Source organism: Periplaneta americana, chromosome 6, assembly GCF_040183065.1.
Source record: "Periplaneta americana isolate PAMFEO1 chromosome 6, P.americana_PAMFEO1_priV1, whole genome shotgun sequence".
Lineage (NCBI taxonomy): Eukaryota > Metazoa > Arthropoda > Insecta > Blattodea > Blattidae > Periplaneta > Periplaneta americana.
This window is the reverse complement of record NC_091122.1, coordinates 147,180,418-147,199,982: the sequence shown is the minus strand read 5'-3', so window position 1 is coordinate 147,199,982 and position 19,565 is coordinate 147,180,418. Positions and strand designations below refer to the sequence as shown.

General features: G+C 37.8%; 1 protein-coding gene across 1 annotated transcript in view; it reads left to right on the top strand.

The window, feature by feature from the left end:
- LOC138701893 (glucose dehydrogenase [FAD, quinone]-like) overlaps positions 1 to 19,565 on the top strand; it is a 43,679-nt gene that overhangs the window by 19,435 nt on the left and 4,679 nt on the right. Inside the window, exons 2-3 of the mRNA XM_069829249.1 lie at positions 8,928 to 9,126; positions 13,227 to 13,489. Coding sequence (XP_069685350.1) covers positions 8,954 to 9,126; positions 13,227 to 13,489 — 436 coding nt within the window. The 5' untranslated portion in view covers positions 8,928 to 8,953. The remainder of the gene's footprint in view (positions 1 to 8,927; positions 9,127 to 13,226; positions 13,490 to 19,565) is intronic.

Here is a 19,565-nt window from a genome sequence, read left to right as displayed (position 1 = left end):
GCTTTACTAGTAATAGGACGATATATACATAGGGAGACCTTCTTACATTATATGCACACATACATTTTAAAATTTATTTTACATGCCTTTTAATTTATTTATTTCCCTCATTCATTTTTCTCTTACTTTCTAAAGGTATGTTTCTAAGGATTTTATTATCTGTTCATTTGTAATTCTTGATAGCGTATTGTATACCTGCCGCCGCGAATGAATGTTAATGCAGCCAAACGTAACTAGAACGTCATGACCGCACTGGTAGAAAAGGTGGGTGGGGTAAGAAGGGGAGTATAGCAGTCGCTCTCAGGAGCTAGAGTTCTGCAAGCCTGTACTAGACTGTGATTTTGAATATATTTCATTAATGAATCACAAGCAAGACCCCACGTAGCCTATAAAACCACTACAGAATCGTCTGCAGCATACCAAAGTCACGTGACTTACGTTTTCAATGTTAATACCACAGTCTATACTTGTTTTTTTGAAAGATGGGACATGACAGTTAAGCGGCCGAGCTTGGAACTACAGTGCTATGTTGCCAATATGGACTACCACGCTGCCAGCTGATGGAAGGTAGCAATTGTGGTTAAGATGGCTGACGTTAAAACATTCATTGACACTTGACGCGAAGGTAAGAAAACAATACAAAATTGGACAGAGAATCAAAGACGAAACGTATCAACGCTAACATTGTGTGCACAATAAATGTCGTCAAGAGAGCTATTAAGCACTGTAAGTTTAGCAACTCAACCGTTGTTACCGTAGCAACCGGCTTACCACGCTATGTGACATTCAGTTGTTTTTCCGATCGCAACGCTCCTGTCATGCCCCATCTTAAAAAAAAAAGTATAATATATATATATATATATATATATATATATATATATATATATATATGTTAATACCCTGCGATAGAGCTGGGGACGGAGCGAGTAGAACTGTTGAGTAACTCGGTTCTAGCGGTTTAATGTGCTTGGCAGCGGAGCATCGGAATTATCGGTTAACAGTAGCCGGTACCGATCAGTTCAAACGTTCAGAGTTCACGTGTTTCACTTAGTTCTAGCAGACAACGACGTAGGTACTATTTATGGTATTTAAATATTTCCTGCTGCAGGATAAGGAGATCATCCTTATCCCCAAGGCAGGCTGAAACCCTAGTATTTTTGAAGAGGAATTTATCCTTTACAGGGTTGTTTCCGACCTCTGGAAACGAATTTTGAATAACGTCATGTGCGTCAGGAGTCACACGACAACTGAACTGTGGTGAGAGGTGACAGACCAGTAGTGAGTGATTTCATAGTTAGAGTGCGCGGTGTCTCACAGCAGCAATGGCCAAGAAAATCGAGCCTTTTTGGGAGGGGTACATTGCAACCCTTTCCAATGCCAATTCAGTTTAGTGAAAATGAAAGACGCCTGCAAAAAATGTGGTTTAGTTAATTCCAAGAAAGGCATCTTCCGTGTAGCCTACCTAATAAGACTGGCAAAGCTCGGATGGGATTAATTTCAGAGGGGAAAAGCGAGCAAATCCATCCCCCGCCACAAGGCGCACTTAGACGAAATGATACAAATTAATCCCATCATCACAATTCTGGTAACCAAAAGCAATGACTCGACCCAAATCAACCAGCTAAAGCCGTTGTTAAACGGGACCGCTGCGAGAGAAAGCTATTGTTGTGCATCTGGCGGAATTAATCTATGAAAGAGTGGCACACTTTGAACTCGTTCCAAATGGACGAGCTACTGATGCCCAGGTACATTCTGACCAACTTGAACGAGTTTACGCTGTTTTAGCTCAAAGATATCCGGTAAAGATGAATCATAAACTTATTCAGTAGCAACAGGGCAAGGCAAGCTCCACACAGCTCAAATTACACTGCGTAACAATTCTTTTTTTTTTTTTTTTTTGCGCTCGGCATGTGATACATTCAAATTCAAATTTATTTACAATTTACATTTGAAATGAATACATATGAATAGATACCCGAAATGAGCATATGCTCGTGCTCGGGTACAGTTCAGTAGTCTACATAAATTTTACAGAGATCAATAATTATGTTGATGATATAAATAATAGTAACAACAACAACAACAACAATAATAATAATAATAATAATAATAATAATAATAATAATAATAATAATAATAATAATAACAACAGAATAATCGTGACTGAGATGATACAAAGATAGTAATACAAAATAATTCAATAATAATAATAATAATAATAATAATAATAATAATAATAATGATTAAACAAAAATGTTTACAATAATAAAATAAATACTAAGACGGATAAAATAAAATATAAAACCACTAGCGAGAGTTAACACAATTTAAATAAGCATATAATAACGGGAAAAAAATGACGAACTCGAAAATCAACAGAAAAGTTCGTTGTATCGCAGACGACAGCAACCGCCGTATTGTCATTGTGCTATGCATTAATGGCCGAAAGTCTACGTAACTGCCGTTCTCTTCGAATCTTCTCGTACATGTTTTCTATATAATTTGAGCCTCCTGAATACGAATATGACAATAAAAACAGTTTTTGGCTACGGTTTTTGAGAAATTTTGGAATTTATATTTACTCAAAATACTGCTTTACAGTATATAATGTCAACAAGGTTAAATATTTAGGTATTCATTCATTTATTCTGGCAGAGTTAAGGCCATGAGGCCTTTTCTTCCACACTACCAGAAGTGAAATACATAATGAAACAATGACAAAAATAGTAAAGTCATATTTAAATATAAATATCATTTTCATACATATTAACAAGCTTACACGGGTTATAATGAAATATTAACTGAACATGATACATAATTAAGTTATTTACATTCATATCCTAATTCTACTTTATGATAGGCCTAAATGACAATTTATATGCACATAATAACCTCTAAAAATCGGCTAACACAAATCAATTTCATGTAAAAGTATGTAATTCTTAATTTAAATTGATTAACCGTTCGGCAATCCCTGACATGACGAGGTAAGGAGTTCCATAGGCGACAAACTGACGGTGAAAGAGGATGAATAGAAAGAGGTACGGTGACGAGGAATGGATAATAAGGCCTGATGTTGATTCCGTAACGCTGTAAGATATTCAAAGCGAGTTCTCAGATATTTAGGAGTAGAAGTGAATAATATTCTAAACAGAACAGATAAAGAATGTGCTATTCTACGTTCCTTTAGGCGGACCCATGAAAGAACTTCAAAAGATGGCGTTATATGGTCAAATTTACGAGTATTGCAGATGAAGCGGACGCACACATTATGGACACGTTGTAGTCTTTCAACTAAATTGACAGTTATATTTGTGAAGAGAGAATCGCAGTAATCAAAATGGGGCATCACTAGCGATTGAATAATGTTTCTTTTTATGCAAAGAGGCAGACAGTTTCGCAGGTGATTTAGAGAGTGGAGCAATGAAAATATTTTCTTACAGATGTGAGTTACTTGACTATTCCAGTTCAGAAGATTACAGCTTTCTTTTTCTGCATTTTATTTTACACTGGACATCAGGTACATCACGAACTAAAGTCAAACAATAGTCTGCTAGCATATTGGTATTCCACTGTCCTTGGCATATTTTTTCCATAGTTGAAATTTCTTGATGCAAGTGCGCATCATACTCATCACTGAAATCAGCACAGTTCTCGGGGGAAAAGTCAAGACGGGAGTGAAGGAAGTGAATTTTCAGGGACATGTTACAACCCATGATTTCATACACCAACAGTAAATTTTTCACTAGTTCTTCATAGTTCTCACTTGTATAGTTACCCAGAAAATTTAATACAGCCTCTTTGAATGCAATGCAGGCGGCTTTCTCTTTTCCTTCCAACAAAGATTCGAAGGATTGTCCTTCATTATTTCCCTAATTTGTGGTCCATTGAGAACTCCCTGTTTTATCTTTGAGTCACTAATAGCAGGGAATTTTTCCTGGTTATGTTTAAATGCTTCAGTTTTATGATTCATCCCTTTAACAAAATTCTTCATTAACGCTAACTTAATGTGTAAAGGGGGTAAAATTACTTTACTTTGAGATACAAGGAGTTGATTTATAATATTTTTCTCCCCTGGCTCTAGTGATTGTCGTTTTATTTTGTAATGCTTATCTCGAGCGCGTTTGTCCCATTCGCACAGAAAGCAGCAAAATTATGTGGTTGCCTAATTGCATTCCAAGAAGCAATGCTACAACCTTCAAATCCGCACATATAAACTATTCGTACTTTGAATATTATCATTATAGCACACTTTAAAGAAGCACACATCTTACACAGAATGCTAATACCACGGAGTGATTTTATACGCCGAACCTGTTTCTTCCCCTCCAAATGGAACCGAAAAGGACAATAAAACAATTTTCGCTTCTAGAAGTGGTTTTGACAGGGTGGTCTATTGCAAAATATAAACTACAGTAATGCAATTAAAGCTCACAGAGAAAGAAATACACATCTCAAGTAAAATCAGGTAAACTCAAGCGAATTCATACCGCGAACCTGTTTCACCCTCTCCAAATAAATTCGTAAAAGGGCAATAAAATAATTTCCGTTTCTACAAGTGCTTCTGATATGGTGGCCTACTTATACTAATATTGTTTTCACATAATGGAGTCTTCAAATTTGTAAAACAAAATAGTTACACACGAAATACGGTGATTTTTTAAAAATAAAATGTATAGAAAATGAATTATAATTTTCATCTCGAAAACCCGAACTGATGGAACATTTTGCTTGTTACTTTTTAATTCAGGAGGTCGAAATTATAATCCCGTCGCTCTAATTTCCGGCAGCAAATCGCGTTGCAGGTCGGCTACAATTAAACGTGTGCGTCTTGTAATTCGCTGAGGAAGACGTTATTCATTTCTTAAGGCTCGATAAATACTTAATATAATCGCCCGCCATTTTGGCTCTTTCGTTGGCGTTCGCAGAAAGCACATGAAGACGTTATTTTCCGCTAAATTATTTGCTGAATTACAGTGCGTTTGATTTATTATCATAGGAGCTACGACATGATAATATTTAACGGTGTGGCAATAGATTCGTATAGTAGCTCGGCAACGAAAGAACAAAAATGGCGAACGATACTACCTACCTAGACTTTATAGAACCTTCACTTCCTAAGACGTAAGCAAAGAGGAGGAGTCACGCCGGGAATAACAGCGTCGCGACTATAGTAAAAATTTGTTAGTTTTATGTCTGGCGTAAAATGACTGTTGACCAGTGTTACCGAAAAAAAATTCAGGATCTGAGAACAATCGAACTCTGGCCAAATCCAGCTTATACAGGGTGATTCAATGACTATGTTAAAACTTTTAGGTATGATATAGGAGACAATTATGAACAACTTTCATATAGGAACCTATGTCCGGAAACGTTCCGTTTCGTACTTACAAGCGTAGATATTATGTTAGTGTAACCAGCTAGAATCGAACTTGCTGATATGCATTTCATTTATGGAAGAGCAAAAGAATATGTAAGGAAAGTTGCAAGATTTAATCAGTCAAAATGTCATTTACGATGCCAACTAGATTATCCTTGTTTATGAGAAATCACCAACGTTTGGAGGCACAGGTCGTCTGCAACCAAACTTCGAAAGGATAATCTTGAGTTAGATTCTAGCTGATTACACAGACTAACATATCTAGGCTTGTAACTAGCAAACGGAACGTTTCCGGACATACGTTTCTATACGAAAGTTGCTCATAATTGGCTCTTCTATCATCCCTAGAAGTTTGTAATATAGTCACTGAATCGCCCTGTAGTCTTGATCTTACTTCGGATTATCATTTCTTCCGATTCATGACTCATTTTCTACGGGAAAGAAACTTCCAGAACATCGAGGAAGGCGAAAGTCTGTATCTCGAATTCTTCGCGTCAAAAAATAAGGACCGGTGTCTTCATGAAATCATGACATTGGCTGGAAAATGGATCAAGGTCATGGAATCGAACGGCATTTTACTTTATTCTGTATCACAACTTACAGTAAGTGAAAACTCTTTAAAAAAACATTACTTATGAGTAGACGGCGGATGTTGATGAAAAGTCATCTTCTTATTTTTCACATTAGAACGATGCCTATTAATATAGAAATCCTTTCTATGTTAATATCAACGTAAAAAAGTAATTTCTTATATTGCATTTTTGAATTTTTTGACGTTTTTGAACTAACAGGTCATTTTTATATTTTTTCGGCATTTTTGGTCATTTTTAATACTTTGAAGAACTTTAAGATCATTTGGAATGCATTTTATTTTCTTCTTTACCGATAGAGCTGTTACATCATTTTCTAACCAAATAGATCAGTAATAATTGCCTACTGAATAAGTGAATAACAGTGAAGTTTCAGTTTTATAATTTGGAACGGACTCTAAAGTCCATCCCTCATTCCACTGAAGGCTTCACTTCACACAACGGAAGTAATATAAAATGCTTGACAACAGCTTAGTTTAAGTGAGGGCTTTGACCGCTACCGTTCTTTTGTCGGTACGAGGGTGTCTTTAGAATTTATGTTTGGAAGGGGGGAAACTTTCACCATGTCCTGGATAGGACGTTGTGTCCTTAACATGGTTCGGAAGGGATGTCTACTGTGGTAGACAGTATTTTTAACACAAAGATTGCAAGAATATACGCTGCGCCCACAATTTGTTTTGTAATTCACACTCTCTCATCTGGAAGATCTGGTAACAAAAGTGAAGCGCGGAAGGAGAAGGAGACGGAGAATGAAGGCACTGACATGGACCGCCCCTGATTGAAACACATTGTAAACTCTCATTAATTCATTAATGAAAAATGCGCACAATGTGCAAGTAAGTAAATCCTCATTAAAATCTATAGTTTTCCTTTAAAACCTTAATTTTGTTGCATGTTCTTTTCCTTTACCTTAGCCAAATTCCAGGAAGTTGCCTCCTCTCTCCGAGATTTGCAGGGCAGTCATTGAAACAAGGGGACTAATTTTTAAGAAGTTGTGGTGCGAGTACGATGAATAATATTTAATATAATTTTCTTTTAATTTCATGTCATTTTTCCATTAGTTTAAGGACATTTTAATGATCATTTTAAGTAGATTTTTAGGTCATCAACATCCGCCTCCTACTTATGAGTAGAGAGCGCATTCAGAGTTTTGCAAACTGCAAGGTTACTGTCATCCCTCATACAGCCAGAACTAAACTTGACGATACAGTCGTTTGAGCTTCATATTTCTAGTGTTCCGTGAATGCACTTTAAAATAGCCTATTAAACCACCTATTGCTTACATTTGACATTAAGTTACTACGTTTATTTACAATATGTACAATACAATGTGTTACAGCATTATAATACACATACTTACAATGAATTTACACAGTTAACTACATATAGAAAATGTATATTATCTTCCTTTGCACTACTTTCCCCTGCTTTGTGGTTGCATTTGTTGCAACGAACAATAATATACTTAATCAGTGATTGAGAGGTAAACCTCTTACGATATTCAGTTAGTGTTTATTCTGCGGAAAAACTTCTCTATACAAAGCATGATGTGGCAGGGACGAATTTAAAATATATCTACCGATACTTCATTATTTTAGTCTATTTCGCAACGCAATATCCAATATAAATTCTTTAAATTACGGAACAAAAAATATGAAATTAAGGAAACTAGACTTAACGATATTTTGGTATAAAGGTAAATAAATGCTATGAAATTAAGTAAAGAAGTACGAAAGAATAAGAAGAATTACGGTGGGAAGTAAAGAAATGCTGTACGTAGTGCAGATGTACGAATAAGAAGTAAAGACGGGTGGATGAATGTGAAAAACTAAGAGAGGAAGTTACAGACCGATTATTTAGTCCTGACAGCTCAGCGACGCGAAAGAGGGGAAGTGATAGGAGTAGTGGGGAGAGTTCCGGAGTAGAGATAAGGGCGAGCGGTCGGTAAAGGAATTCAGTACAGCTTAATTGTACTAGAAACATATCGGTCTACCGCACGCATGACATCCGATCGCTCCAAACACCCCTTGGCGCAACTAAATGGACTCGCCTGACCCAGGCGCACATCTCCGGCGACTATCAGGACTAAATAATGGTACTGTAGGAAATGTGCCTGGAAGTGTAGAAGTACTGAAACAAGCAAAGAATTGCAGAAAAAATGGTAAATGCTACGAAATCACGTCCACTACCAGTGAGTTGTGAGCATTACGTCAGCGTACCTAAGAGGTACACTCGTGACGTCATTAAAATACTCTGTGTAGTAAGCTTGTATTCTCTCAATATGCAACTGATTTGCGCTCTTTACTTATGAGACAGTATTGTTGTCATTTATCCCAAATAAGTATTTTAATCCAATACTTTATTGATTTCATCAATTTTTTTTAAATTCGAGCAGGCCTACAATGCTTCTGAACTGAATCTTACCATCCTTCGAATGCTATAAGTCGCGACGCTGTTATTCCCGGCGTGACTCCTCCTCTTTGCTTACGTCTTAGGAAGTGAAGGCTCTATAAAGTCTAGGTAGGTAGTACCGTTCGCCGTTTTTGTTCTTTCGTTGCCGAGCTACCATACGAGGAATCTATTTGCCACACCGTTAAACATTATCATGTCGTAGCTCCTATAATAATGTAATTCAGCAAATAATTGAGCGGCAAATAGCGTCTTCGTGTGCTTTCTGCGAACGCCAACGAAAGAGCCAAAATGGCGGGCGATTATATTAAGTATTTATCGAGCCTTAAGAAATTAATAACGTCTTCATAAGCGAATCACAAGACGCACACGTTTAAATGTGGCCGACCTGCAACGCGATTGGCTGCCGGAAATTAGAGCGACGGGACTATAGTGACATGAATTTCACCTTGCTCTCGTTGGGAACTGAACTCGAAGCTCTGGATTGGGAATACGATACATCTCTCATATGACTAAGTCAATTTATTGCTTTCACGTGTCTGTTTCAGAGGTGTGAATAGTGCCGCTGGTAACGATGGCTGCTTGTCACGCACCGCCTTTTCTCTGCTTCTTGGCGTGGATACAGCCTATCATAGTAAACCAACAGCTGCCTTCAGATCTCCTCTCGCCTTCCCAACTTTTATTCAAAAAGTCCTTTGACTTCATCGTAGTTGGTGGAGGATCAGCCGGATGTGTTGTTGCTAGCAGGTAAATTAAGCTATATTGAAATTATTTCCAGTATGTCTTCGAATTTATCTAATTGTCAATTTTTATCGTCCTGTCTGGCTTTAAACACGATGTTTCGAAATTACGGTAGGCCTAACATTTTCATATGATTATTAAGTAAAAACTGGCATGATACATTTCTATTATTTTAATGTACCGAAGTACATATGATATTTCCATGCAGATATTCTGCGTCATCATGCGATGAAAGAGTAATGGAACAGAGAAAAATTCTCTCCGGCACCGGGATTTGAACCCGGGTTTTCAGCTCTACGTGCTGATGCGTTATCCACTAAGCCACACCGGATACCCATCCCTGTGTCGGACAGAATCGTCTCAGTTTAAGTTCCAACTCTTGGGTTACCTCTAGTGGCCGCCCTCTGCACTACGTCATAGATGTCTATGAACGTAGGACTGAAGTCCACACATGTGCTGAGGTGCACTCGTTATGAGTGACACCGGGATGGGTATCCGGTGTGGCTTAGTGGATAAAGCATCAGCACGTAGAGTTGAAAACCCTGGTTCAAATCCCGGTGCCGGAGAGAATTTTTCTCTGTTCCATTACTCTTCCATCGTATGATGACGCAGAATATCTGCATGGAAATTTCATATGTACTTCGGTACATTAAAATAATATATATGATATGCGTAAATCACTTCGTGATTAAGACGGCGCTTATTCCGTCGGATCCCGGCCAATTAGTCACTCATAACGAGTGCACCTCAGCACACTTCAGTCCTACGTTCATAGAAATCCATGACGTAGTGCAGAGGGCGGCCACTAGAGGGAACCCAAGAGTTGGAACTTAAACTGAGACGATTCTGTCCGACACCGGGATGGGTATCCGGTGTGGGTTAGTGGATAAAGCATCAGTATGTAGAGCTGAAAACCCGGGTTCAAATCCCGGTGCCGAAGAGAATTTTTCTGTTCCATTACTCTTTCATCGTATGATACATTTCGTTTGATAATCAAACTTTCAAAGTTTCAAGTTCTAAGTTTCTGAAAACGTATTTTTTCTGGCATGGTAGACATTGTTGAAAAATGACAACTTTGTAACATAAATAATTTTGAGTTCTGCAGCTTGCGAGAACAAATTCAGTAAAAATGGTAACAAGCTTGCTACGAGGACAATTCCGAAATGACCATGTAGCACATCGCTGGATTGGAAGTGTTACCGCCACTGATCTGGCCTATCCCCTTAACCTCCCAAGTCACCAGACTTGACACTATGTGATTTCTTTCTTTGGGAATATGTGAAGGATAGAGTTAATGTGCCACTTCTACCTCAAGACTTTTAAGAAGTAAGACATTGGTTTAATGTTGCGATTGTATTCAGCGACAGGTATGTAATGTTGAAGAGAGTGTGGCAAGAATGTGACTATCGTGTTGATGTAATGTCGTGTAATAAGCGGTTCTCACATTGAGCGTTAGACTTACAACGTGCTCATGAAAGCTTTGAGAGTTTCTTAAGAAGAGAGAATGGTTAAATTTTATATTTTCTTTCCTAATTGATGCATTTTAATTTTCTATAATTATGTAGAAATATCATTGCTGCAACAACTTAAATCGAGATTAGGTTTTGAAAAAAAATTGGGTCCCAAATTTTGCAAAGAAAATACCAGGATACAGTAATTCACTAAAATTGATATAGGCCTATCTCAGCCATTTTTTAAACATAAATTCAAAATTTATATCTGCGTATGAATAGATACTCACACTGCCTAAATAAATTATAACTTATGAGACTCAGGCGGATTCAGCTCTCAACTTGAGTAGTATTATGTCAAGAAGTACAGACCCGCTTACTGGACTGAAATTTGGAACGCTCAAGTTCTGATAAAACGGGACGAAAGTCATTCACTAATAGTCCCGTCGCTCTTATTTCCGGCAGCCAATCACGTTGCAAGTCGGCTACATTTAAACGTGTGCGTCTTGTGATTCGCTCCTGATGACGTTATGCACTTCCTAAGGCTCGATAAATACAGTACTTAATATAATCGCCCGCCATTTTGGCTCTTTCGTTGGCGTTCGCAGAAAGCACACGAAGACACTATTTGCCGCTCAATTATTTGCTGAATTACAGTGCGTTTGATTTATTATCATAGGAGCTACGACATGATAATGTTTAACGGTGTGGCAAATAGATTCCTCGTCTGGTAGCTCGGCAACGAAAGAACAAAAATGGCGAACGATACTAGGCTATCTAGACTTTATAGAGCCTTCACTTCCTAAGGTGTAAGCAAAGAGGAGGAGTCCCGTCGGGAATAACAGCGTCTCTACTATAGTGGTAGAGTCTGACATCATTGCACTGCTATACGTTCTTTCTGCTAAAGTCGAAAACAAAGCGCTCACTATTGCCGAATAGTACGTATCATAGCCTACACGCAGTGGCGGTTCCTCGGGGGAGGGAAGGGAGGAACGTCCTCCTCATATTTTTCTTCTTTTGAAAGTAAATACCAAATAAAATATGTGCCTTGAAATTCAAAGAAGATTCGAACATTTTTAAGTTCACAGCTATAAGAAAACCTCGGTTGATCGAGTTTTAAACGATGCGCGCTCATGTGTTGCTAGAAAACTGTGAGAAAGATGCGAGATTGTTTGTGTGGAGGAAAGTCAATCCATACCTCCTTTACTGCAGTTAGCACACATAGACAAGAGCGCACTATATTTGTTTTTTTGAAAGATGGGATATGACAGTTAAGCGGACGAGCTTGGAACTATAATGCCATGTTGCCAATATGGACTACCACGCTGCCAGCTGATGGAAGCTAGCAGTTGTCGTTAAGATGACTGACGTTAAAACATTCATTGACAATTGACGCGAAGATAAGAAAACAATACAGAAATCGACAGAGAATCACAGACGAAACGTACCAATGCTAACATTGTGTGCACAATAAATGTCGCCAAGAGAGCTATTAAGCACTCGCCACGTGGAAACTAAGTTTGGCAACTCAACTGTTGTTACCATAGCAACAGGCCTACTACGCTATGTGACATTCAGTTGTTTTTCCGATCGCAACGCTCCTGTCATGGCCCATCTTTCAAAAAAACAAGTATAGCGGCCAGAGAAAGAAGCAGAGTTTTAAAGCGAGTAAATGAACGGAGAGGGAGGAGATCCTCCTCTGAATCAGCGCATGGGCGGGAAATAGAAACCGACTGGTCGTGCAGCAAGCTCGCTACCGCTGCCATCTAACGATCTTGAATTCAACCAGACTGTAACACATCTAGGAGGAGGCACAATAAAACAGTTTTAACGCAACGCTATGAAAGACACCATATAAACTTTTTTTAAAATTATAAATAAAAAATATCATTCATTGCATTTTATATAGGCTACTATTCATGGTTTGAACCTCTTTCAAGGATATTTGAAAGTTAGAGTCGGGTTTATATAAAACAAAGAGGAAGTAGTTCTACGTTAGTATCGCAGATCTTATTGGCCCCTGAAATTCCACTTCCATTCATTGTGTACTAGTTTTGTACAAATATATTTGAAATTGAAAGTAGGTATTCCAAAATACATTATTTTAACATAAAAAAATTGGCCACCGGCAACTTTGAACAATAATGGTAGTATGACTTTACAAGAACTGATATCTTCAAAAGCATGTGATACTGAACTTGTAAAATGTACATGTGGCACAGACCACGTGGTTGGGTGCAGTGTTCTCGCTTTCCTCAGATTATTTCCCATTTCCATTTCCGCGGTTCCGATTACGTGGTAGTAGCTATAGTCTCTTCCAACACGTGTGATGCTGTAGTGTGCTCGAAAAATGCTGCGAGGTGAATTTCCTTGTAATTGTTAATTTGTACAATTCTTCAACAATGAATGGAAGTGAAAAAGTATATATTATGGAAAATTTAGGAAACTCAGTTTACAAGAACAGATTATTGCTATACAGAAGGGAAGGCCAACCCCAACACTACCTGGTCTTACATGTGTGCATGTTGGCTAATTTGTAGCAGGTTTCATTCAAGAAGGTGTCATTTCGTCCTGTTACCTTCTTTCCTCTTAAGAAATACGCAGGAGCCGCCACTGCCTACACGTTTTAATGAAGGAAATATCCCCGTAATTTAGACTGTCGGAGGAACCCAACTGGAGAGTTCTGCTACTGGAAGCAGGTGGAGAGGAATATAAATCAGCTGATGTGCCGGGTTTGCTCACGTACAACTGGGACACCAACTTAGACTGGCAGTACAAGACCAAGCCTGACGAGAAATACTGCGGCGGAAAATCCTGCGTATGGAACAGTGGCAAGGTTCTGGGAGGGACAAGCATCTTGAACGGCATGGTGTACAACAGAGGGAATGCTCGATCATACGACGCCTGGAAGGAGTTAGGTATGACTTTAATATGATTCATAACTAAGCTGAGAACATTTATGCATTACGAATCCTGTTTTAGGCAGCCTATAATTGCACTAAAAATGTTAATATACGAGTACGCACTAAAAATAGGCACTATCCAAATTTGTACTAATTTATATTAACTACTTAATTATTTAAAATTTAACTTATCTCCTGATTCAGGAAACCTGATCAATGTTAAATAGGGGTTCTACTGTATTTAGAAGTAAATAACACCGCAGTTGACACAGCGTCGTTAAATAACCAAGTAAAAAACCATAAATATGTAAAATGAATTGCGGATATGAAATGTAGGCCTACCATTACTTATTAAGTTAAATTGAGGAGCGTTTTTGCTAAACTCGATAGAAGCAAAATTTTGCGAAAATGAGTTATATATCACAATCATATGATGTTTAGCTTCCGTATCACCCTATGATAAGGGTACAGTGCATCAGTTATTCATAGATTTCAAAAAGGCATATGACTCGATTAAGAGAGCAATTTTATATGATATTCTTATTGAATTTGGTATTCCCAAGAAACTAGTTCGATTAATTAAAATGTGTCTCAGTGAAACGTATAGCAGAGTTCGTACAGGTCAGTTTCTGTCAGATGCATTTCCAATTCACTGTGGGCTAAAGCAAGGAGATGCACTATCACCTTTACTTTTTAACTTTGCTCTAGAGTATGCCATTAGGAAAGTACAGGATAAGAGAGGGTTTGGAATTGAACGGGTTACATCAGCTGCTTGTCTATGCGGATGACGTGTACATGTTAGGAGAAAATCCACAAACGATTAGGGAAAACACGGGAATTTTACTGGAAGCAAGTAAAGAGATAGGTTTGGAAGTAAATCCCGAAAAGACAAAGTATATGATTATGTCTCGTGACGAGAATATTGTACGAAATGGAAATATAAACATTGGAAATTTATCTTTTGAAGAGGTGGAGAAGTTCAAATATCTGGGAGCAAGAGTAACAAATATAAATGATACTCGGGAGGAAATTAAACACAGAATAAATATGGGAAATGCGTGTTATTATTCGGTTGAGAAACTTTTATCATCCAAAAAATTTGAAAGTTAGAATTTATAAAACAGTTATATTCCGGTTGTTCTTTATGGTTGTGAAACTTGGACTCTCACTTTGAGAGAGGAACATAGGTTAAGGGTGTTTGAGAATAAGGTGCTTAGGAAAATATTTGGGGCTAAGAGGGATGAAGTTACAGGAGACTGGAGAAAGTTACACAACGCAGAACTGCACGCATTGTATTCTTCACCTGACATAATTAGGAACATTAAATCCAGACGTTTGAGATGGGCAGGGCATGTAGCACGTATGGGCGAATCCAGAAATGCATATAGAGTTGTTAGTTGGGAGGCCGGAGGGAAAAAGACCTTTAGGGAGACCGAGACGTAGGTGGGAGGATAATATTAAAATGGATTTGAGGGAGGTGGGATATGATGATAGAGAATGGATTAATCTAGCTCAGGATAGGGACCAATGGCGGGCTTATGTGAGGACGGCAATGAACCTCCGGGTTCCTTAAAAGCCAGTAAGTAAGTAGTATCACCCTATGCAGTCAGATTTTTAATAACTCGGTTCATACCTTGCGTAGAGGATGATTAGAAATATATCCTTCGCATAACCTAAACTGTGTATACAATAAAACTCGTTTTGTGAGAAAAGTAGTTTTGTGCATCTATCGAGTTTAGCAAAAACGCTCCTCGATTGCAATTTGCATTCATTTTATAGAAAACCGTGGCTTAAAAAAATATTTCATTTCCATTTCACTTTGCCCCTTCCACTTTGTCCTACAGCCACCATTAAGAAATGAAAGCTTGTATCGCCATTTTGATTTGATACACAACGTGGTTTTAGCTTTCACAGTGCAATAAAATACGTAAGTTAAAATAACATATCTGCAGTGCTTGGGAAAAGTGACATAAGTCAGTTTTCAAAAGTCTTTTCTGATAATTTATTGACAACTTACACTCGTTTATGTCGATTTGATTTTTTTCTGTATGAATTATTGTAATGGGAGGAATACCTATATATTTTTTTCCAAGCAAGCAGATGTTCCGTAAGTTGTCAATAAATTATCAAAGAACGTTTGTGAAAACTGACTTGTGTCACTTTTCCCGAGCACTACAGATACATAACTGTCCCCGCGCAGTGGCGTCGAGGTCTAAGGCATCCCGCCTAGGACTCGCGTTACGGAATGCGCGCTGGTTCGAGTCCTCATGGGGGAAGAAATTTTCTCACGAAATTTCGGCCAGTGTATGGGACCGGTGCCCACCCAGCATCGTGATGCACTTGGGGAGCTACGATAGGTAGCGAAATCCGGTTGCGAATACCAGCTATAACGGCTGGGAGGATCATCGTGCTAACCACACGATACCTCCATTCTGGTTGGATGATCGTCCACCTCTGCTTCGGCATGTGGGCGTGAGGCCAGCAGCCGGCTGGTCGGTCTAGGCCCTTCACGGGCTGTAGCGCCACGGTTAAAAAAAAAACAGATACATAACTAGGCTTCGTATTCCAGCTACCTATAAACTGCAACGAGGTTGCCTGATTCGAAATATGTGTGACGTCACAGTGCAGGTACATGTATGTTCGTATACAAAATAGTTACGCATTCTCTGCCATCTTCCTCTAGAACAGATATGTCAATTGATGTCCACAGGAGCAAGCGCTTTAGAGCCCAGGAGAGCCTGAGCGCTTTACAGCGGAAAGGAAAGAGACAGACGAAAGAGGTGGTATATGCCGCTTGGTCGAGCTATATTCAGGGATGGCCAGCACTGATTCAATAGATAAAGGGAAGAGAACTTATTAAAACTGTATCCATGTTAATTTTTAGATTTGCCTGAGAAGTATAAGTGCATTCTAAGAATGTAAGTTTTAATTTTAATGCTCATTTTTCACACGTTTGATTTTTTATTCAAAAGAAATATTTTCTCAACTTTTCGTATAGAAAAGTGAAATTTTCAGGTATAGGCCTATTTATTTAGTAGCCTTACAGAATGTTTTCGTAAATCTAATATACCGTATATACGTATTATTGAAGATAGTGTATTGAAAATTTTGAAAATATTCGCATGGAAATTGTTTGTAAGGAAATGAATTAACAAAGCAACTACTGTTACATCATAAGCAAAAGATACGTGCCCATGTGTTGTAAAAATGTCAGCTCAATAGCTTCAGCAGATTTCGAGAAAATAATTTAATATTCTGATGACAGGAAGTTGCTCACAAATATCACCTTAAAAGCATAATGCGATAAGAATTTTGTTAGGTAATATTAGTTACACTTAAAACAGATACAGTACCTAGGTAACTTTGCTTTGTACTGTAATATTGTTTTGATTAGTTTATTGATTACTTTTGTAAGGCTAAAGATATCATCAATATAAATTCCAACTTATCATGTCATACTCAATCTCGTTCTTTGGAATATCACTTTCTTTATGAATGATTTGTTTCATCCACTTAATACATTATAATATTATACTACTATGGAATTTAAGTGAATATTCTTTCTTAACTCTCTATTATGTTATTAAGATTTAAAACACAAGTGCAATATTAATAAATCAGTGTTAGTACTTTTGTTTTACAGACAATATAGATAATATTAAACAGAAAGAAGCCATATAAAATAACGACATAAAATTTCACGTTCCGTTTGAGGTTTGTGCACCACTGTTTTCTTAATCTAACAGGTTGCTTATTCATACACACAACCCTTCCTCTTTCCATACTTAGCGCTTGCTGCCCGCGCACGACGTCAAGGTCAGAAAAATACGCTTGCTTTGACATCACTGCTCTAGAAAGTCAAAACCGGGACGCAGTCATGATGGGTAGTCTTATCGATCACTGCTTCTTATAGTTGTATTATTTAAATAACTACATCTTTGTGGCTGATTGAAGGTAATTGCAGAGTAAAATGCTGTAAGTAAGACGCTCAAGCCTGTAATATTGCAGGACATAGTTGAGGATATTTTAACTAATATTTTCGCTGTCAACATAGACAACATTACATATAAATTGTGTAAAATAAACGTAAAAGTGACTAAAACAGTGCACTGAAAGACACTGCAATACCAAAAGGCGCAGAAAGTCGAACGTAATCCATAACCAGTAACAAGAAAATTTGAAAATTATGAAAATATTAATTCGACGTTTAGCATGGATTTGTGTAGCCCATCATGATGTTCACTGCCAACATCCCAATTAATAGATTAAATACTCTACATTTTGGGAATTTCTAGAAAAGTGCATAGAAAATTAGTGGGTTTTCAGTGATGAGCGACATATGCAATATCCTAATGAAACACGAAAAAATATCAGACCGTAGGAATATTTTGTACTACACCATGCACCAATAACGTCATGTGCTATTGAAAGAATTTCCTGCAATATAAAATCATTTCAAGTGACATCCGCATATGTTCAAGTTCCATAACTTACGAATGCACGTTATTATTCACTGCAAAGATCACGACGAAAATGAACATCACGGCTCAAGCATGTGTTTACTAACATAGCTTCAGAATGTCGGGAGTTGACTGTACTCCACGAACACGCAGCGACGACCTGTTTGTTTACATCCTTATTCGTTGCAATACCTGTGTTCGGCGTACTATATACCCAATGTGTCTTTAACTTCAGTCTTTAGGTAGCTGGAATACGGAGCCTATATATAACAAATACAAGATATGAGTCACTAGTACATCATTAATACAAAAATAAAACGGCTAGAAACTTACATCAGCAAAGTAGAAAAACATTTTCTTGCTCTGGCACAATCCAGACACCACTTACCAATGACACAACTACACAAATTGAAGGTTCTCTAAACTGTCTAATACGCAGCCGGGCTTATATATCGTCGTGTGAATGCAAGAACTAGGTAACTCGAAATTGGCGTTTTTTAGTTACCTCTTTTATAGCATAAAAAAATCGCACAAAATGTAATGCAAGAACTTGATAACTGATTGAACGATACCAGTGACATCTATTTTCCAATATAACAAATAGGTAAAAGAAAACGAGACATATTTCTTAGTGCAATAAATAAGTAAATAGGCAATGTCACAAAATATGAAAAATTAAGTTACCTAGTTCTTGCATTCACACGACGATATTATGTCAGCACACAACAGCCAGGATTCAACAGTATATGCACTGCTTGGCGAAGAATCTACGTAAAGATTATTTCTGATCCTACAGAATTTATCTGTTATGGTAACAATGGTTATCCCGGCCATTAAAGTCACTCATTTGAGAGCGCTCTTTATATAATGGCAGTTGACTTAACATATGTCAACATACAGTATATGCCGAACATGGAGTCAGGCCACAAAGGGAGAAACACTAGAGGAGGGGGGATTCGATCCGGTGCTGTAGATTGAACTTCGGCGTAGCTCAGTGGTTAGAGCACCTGGTACGTAGAACCAAGGACCCGGGTTCGATCCCCGGCGCCGGAGCGAATTTTTCTCCTCTAATAACCATTGTTACTGCAACAGATAAATTCTGTAGGATCAGAAATTAATCTTTACATAGAATCTGATACTGTTTTCAGGCTTTCTAGTTCAACATAGCCCTTGAAATGATATCATCAATATCTTCTGGATAGCACTTGACAAACTTGTTTGCCTCGATCACCAGATTTCTGTCTGCTGTTCCCTCAGGCAATGTCAACAATGACAAAATATTAAAACTTTTGCAAGTGTTCCAAAAGCCTCTTAGGAAGACTCCTAAGTTAGCAATAAGTAAATAGATGATTCCGATGAACACACCTGTTCTGAAATGTTCTGTCGTCAAGTGTTACTTCTATTCGTTAGCGTTCATCAGTGAAAACTTTGCGTTTACGGATCCTTGAATGGCTTGGAGTTTCACAGCCACAAGTTTCAATACCACTTCCTCTAATTGTTTAAAGTCATCTCCTTTTTCTTTTTCTTCAAATAGAACGGCAGAGTCTGAATTGTTTTTGTTTTTTTTTTTTTTAACAAATTAAGAGCTTACCACTGAAGGTTTTTGTTAGTTTATCAATTCTTCCCAGTAT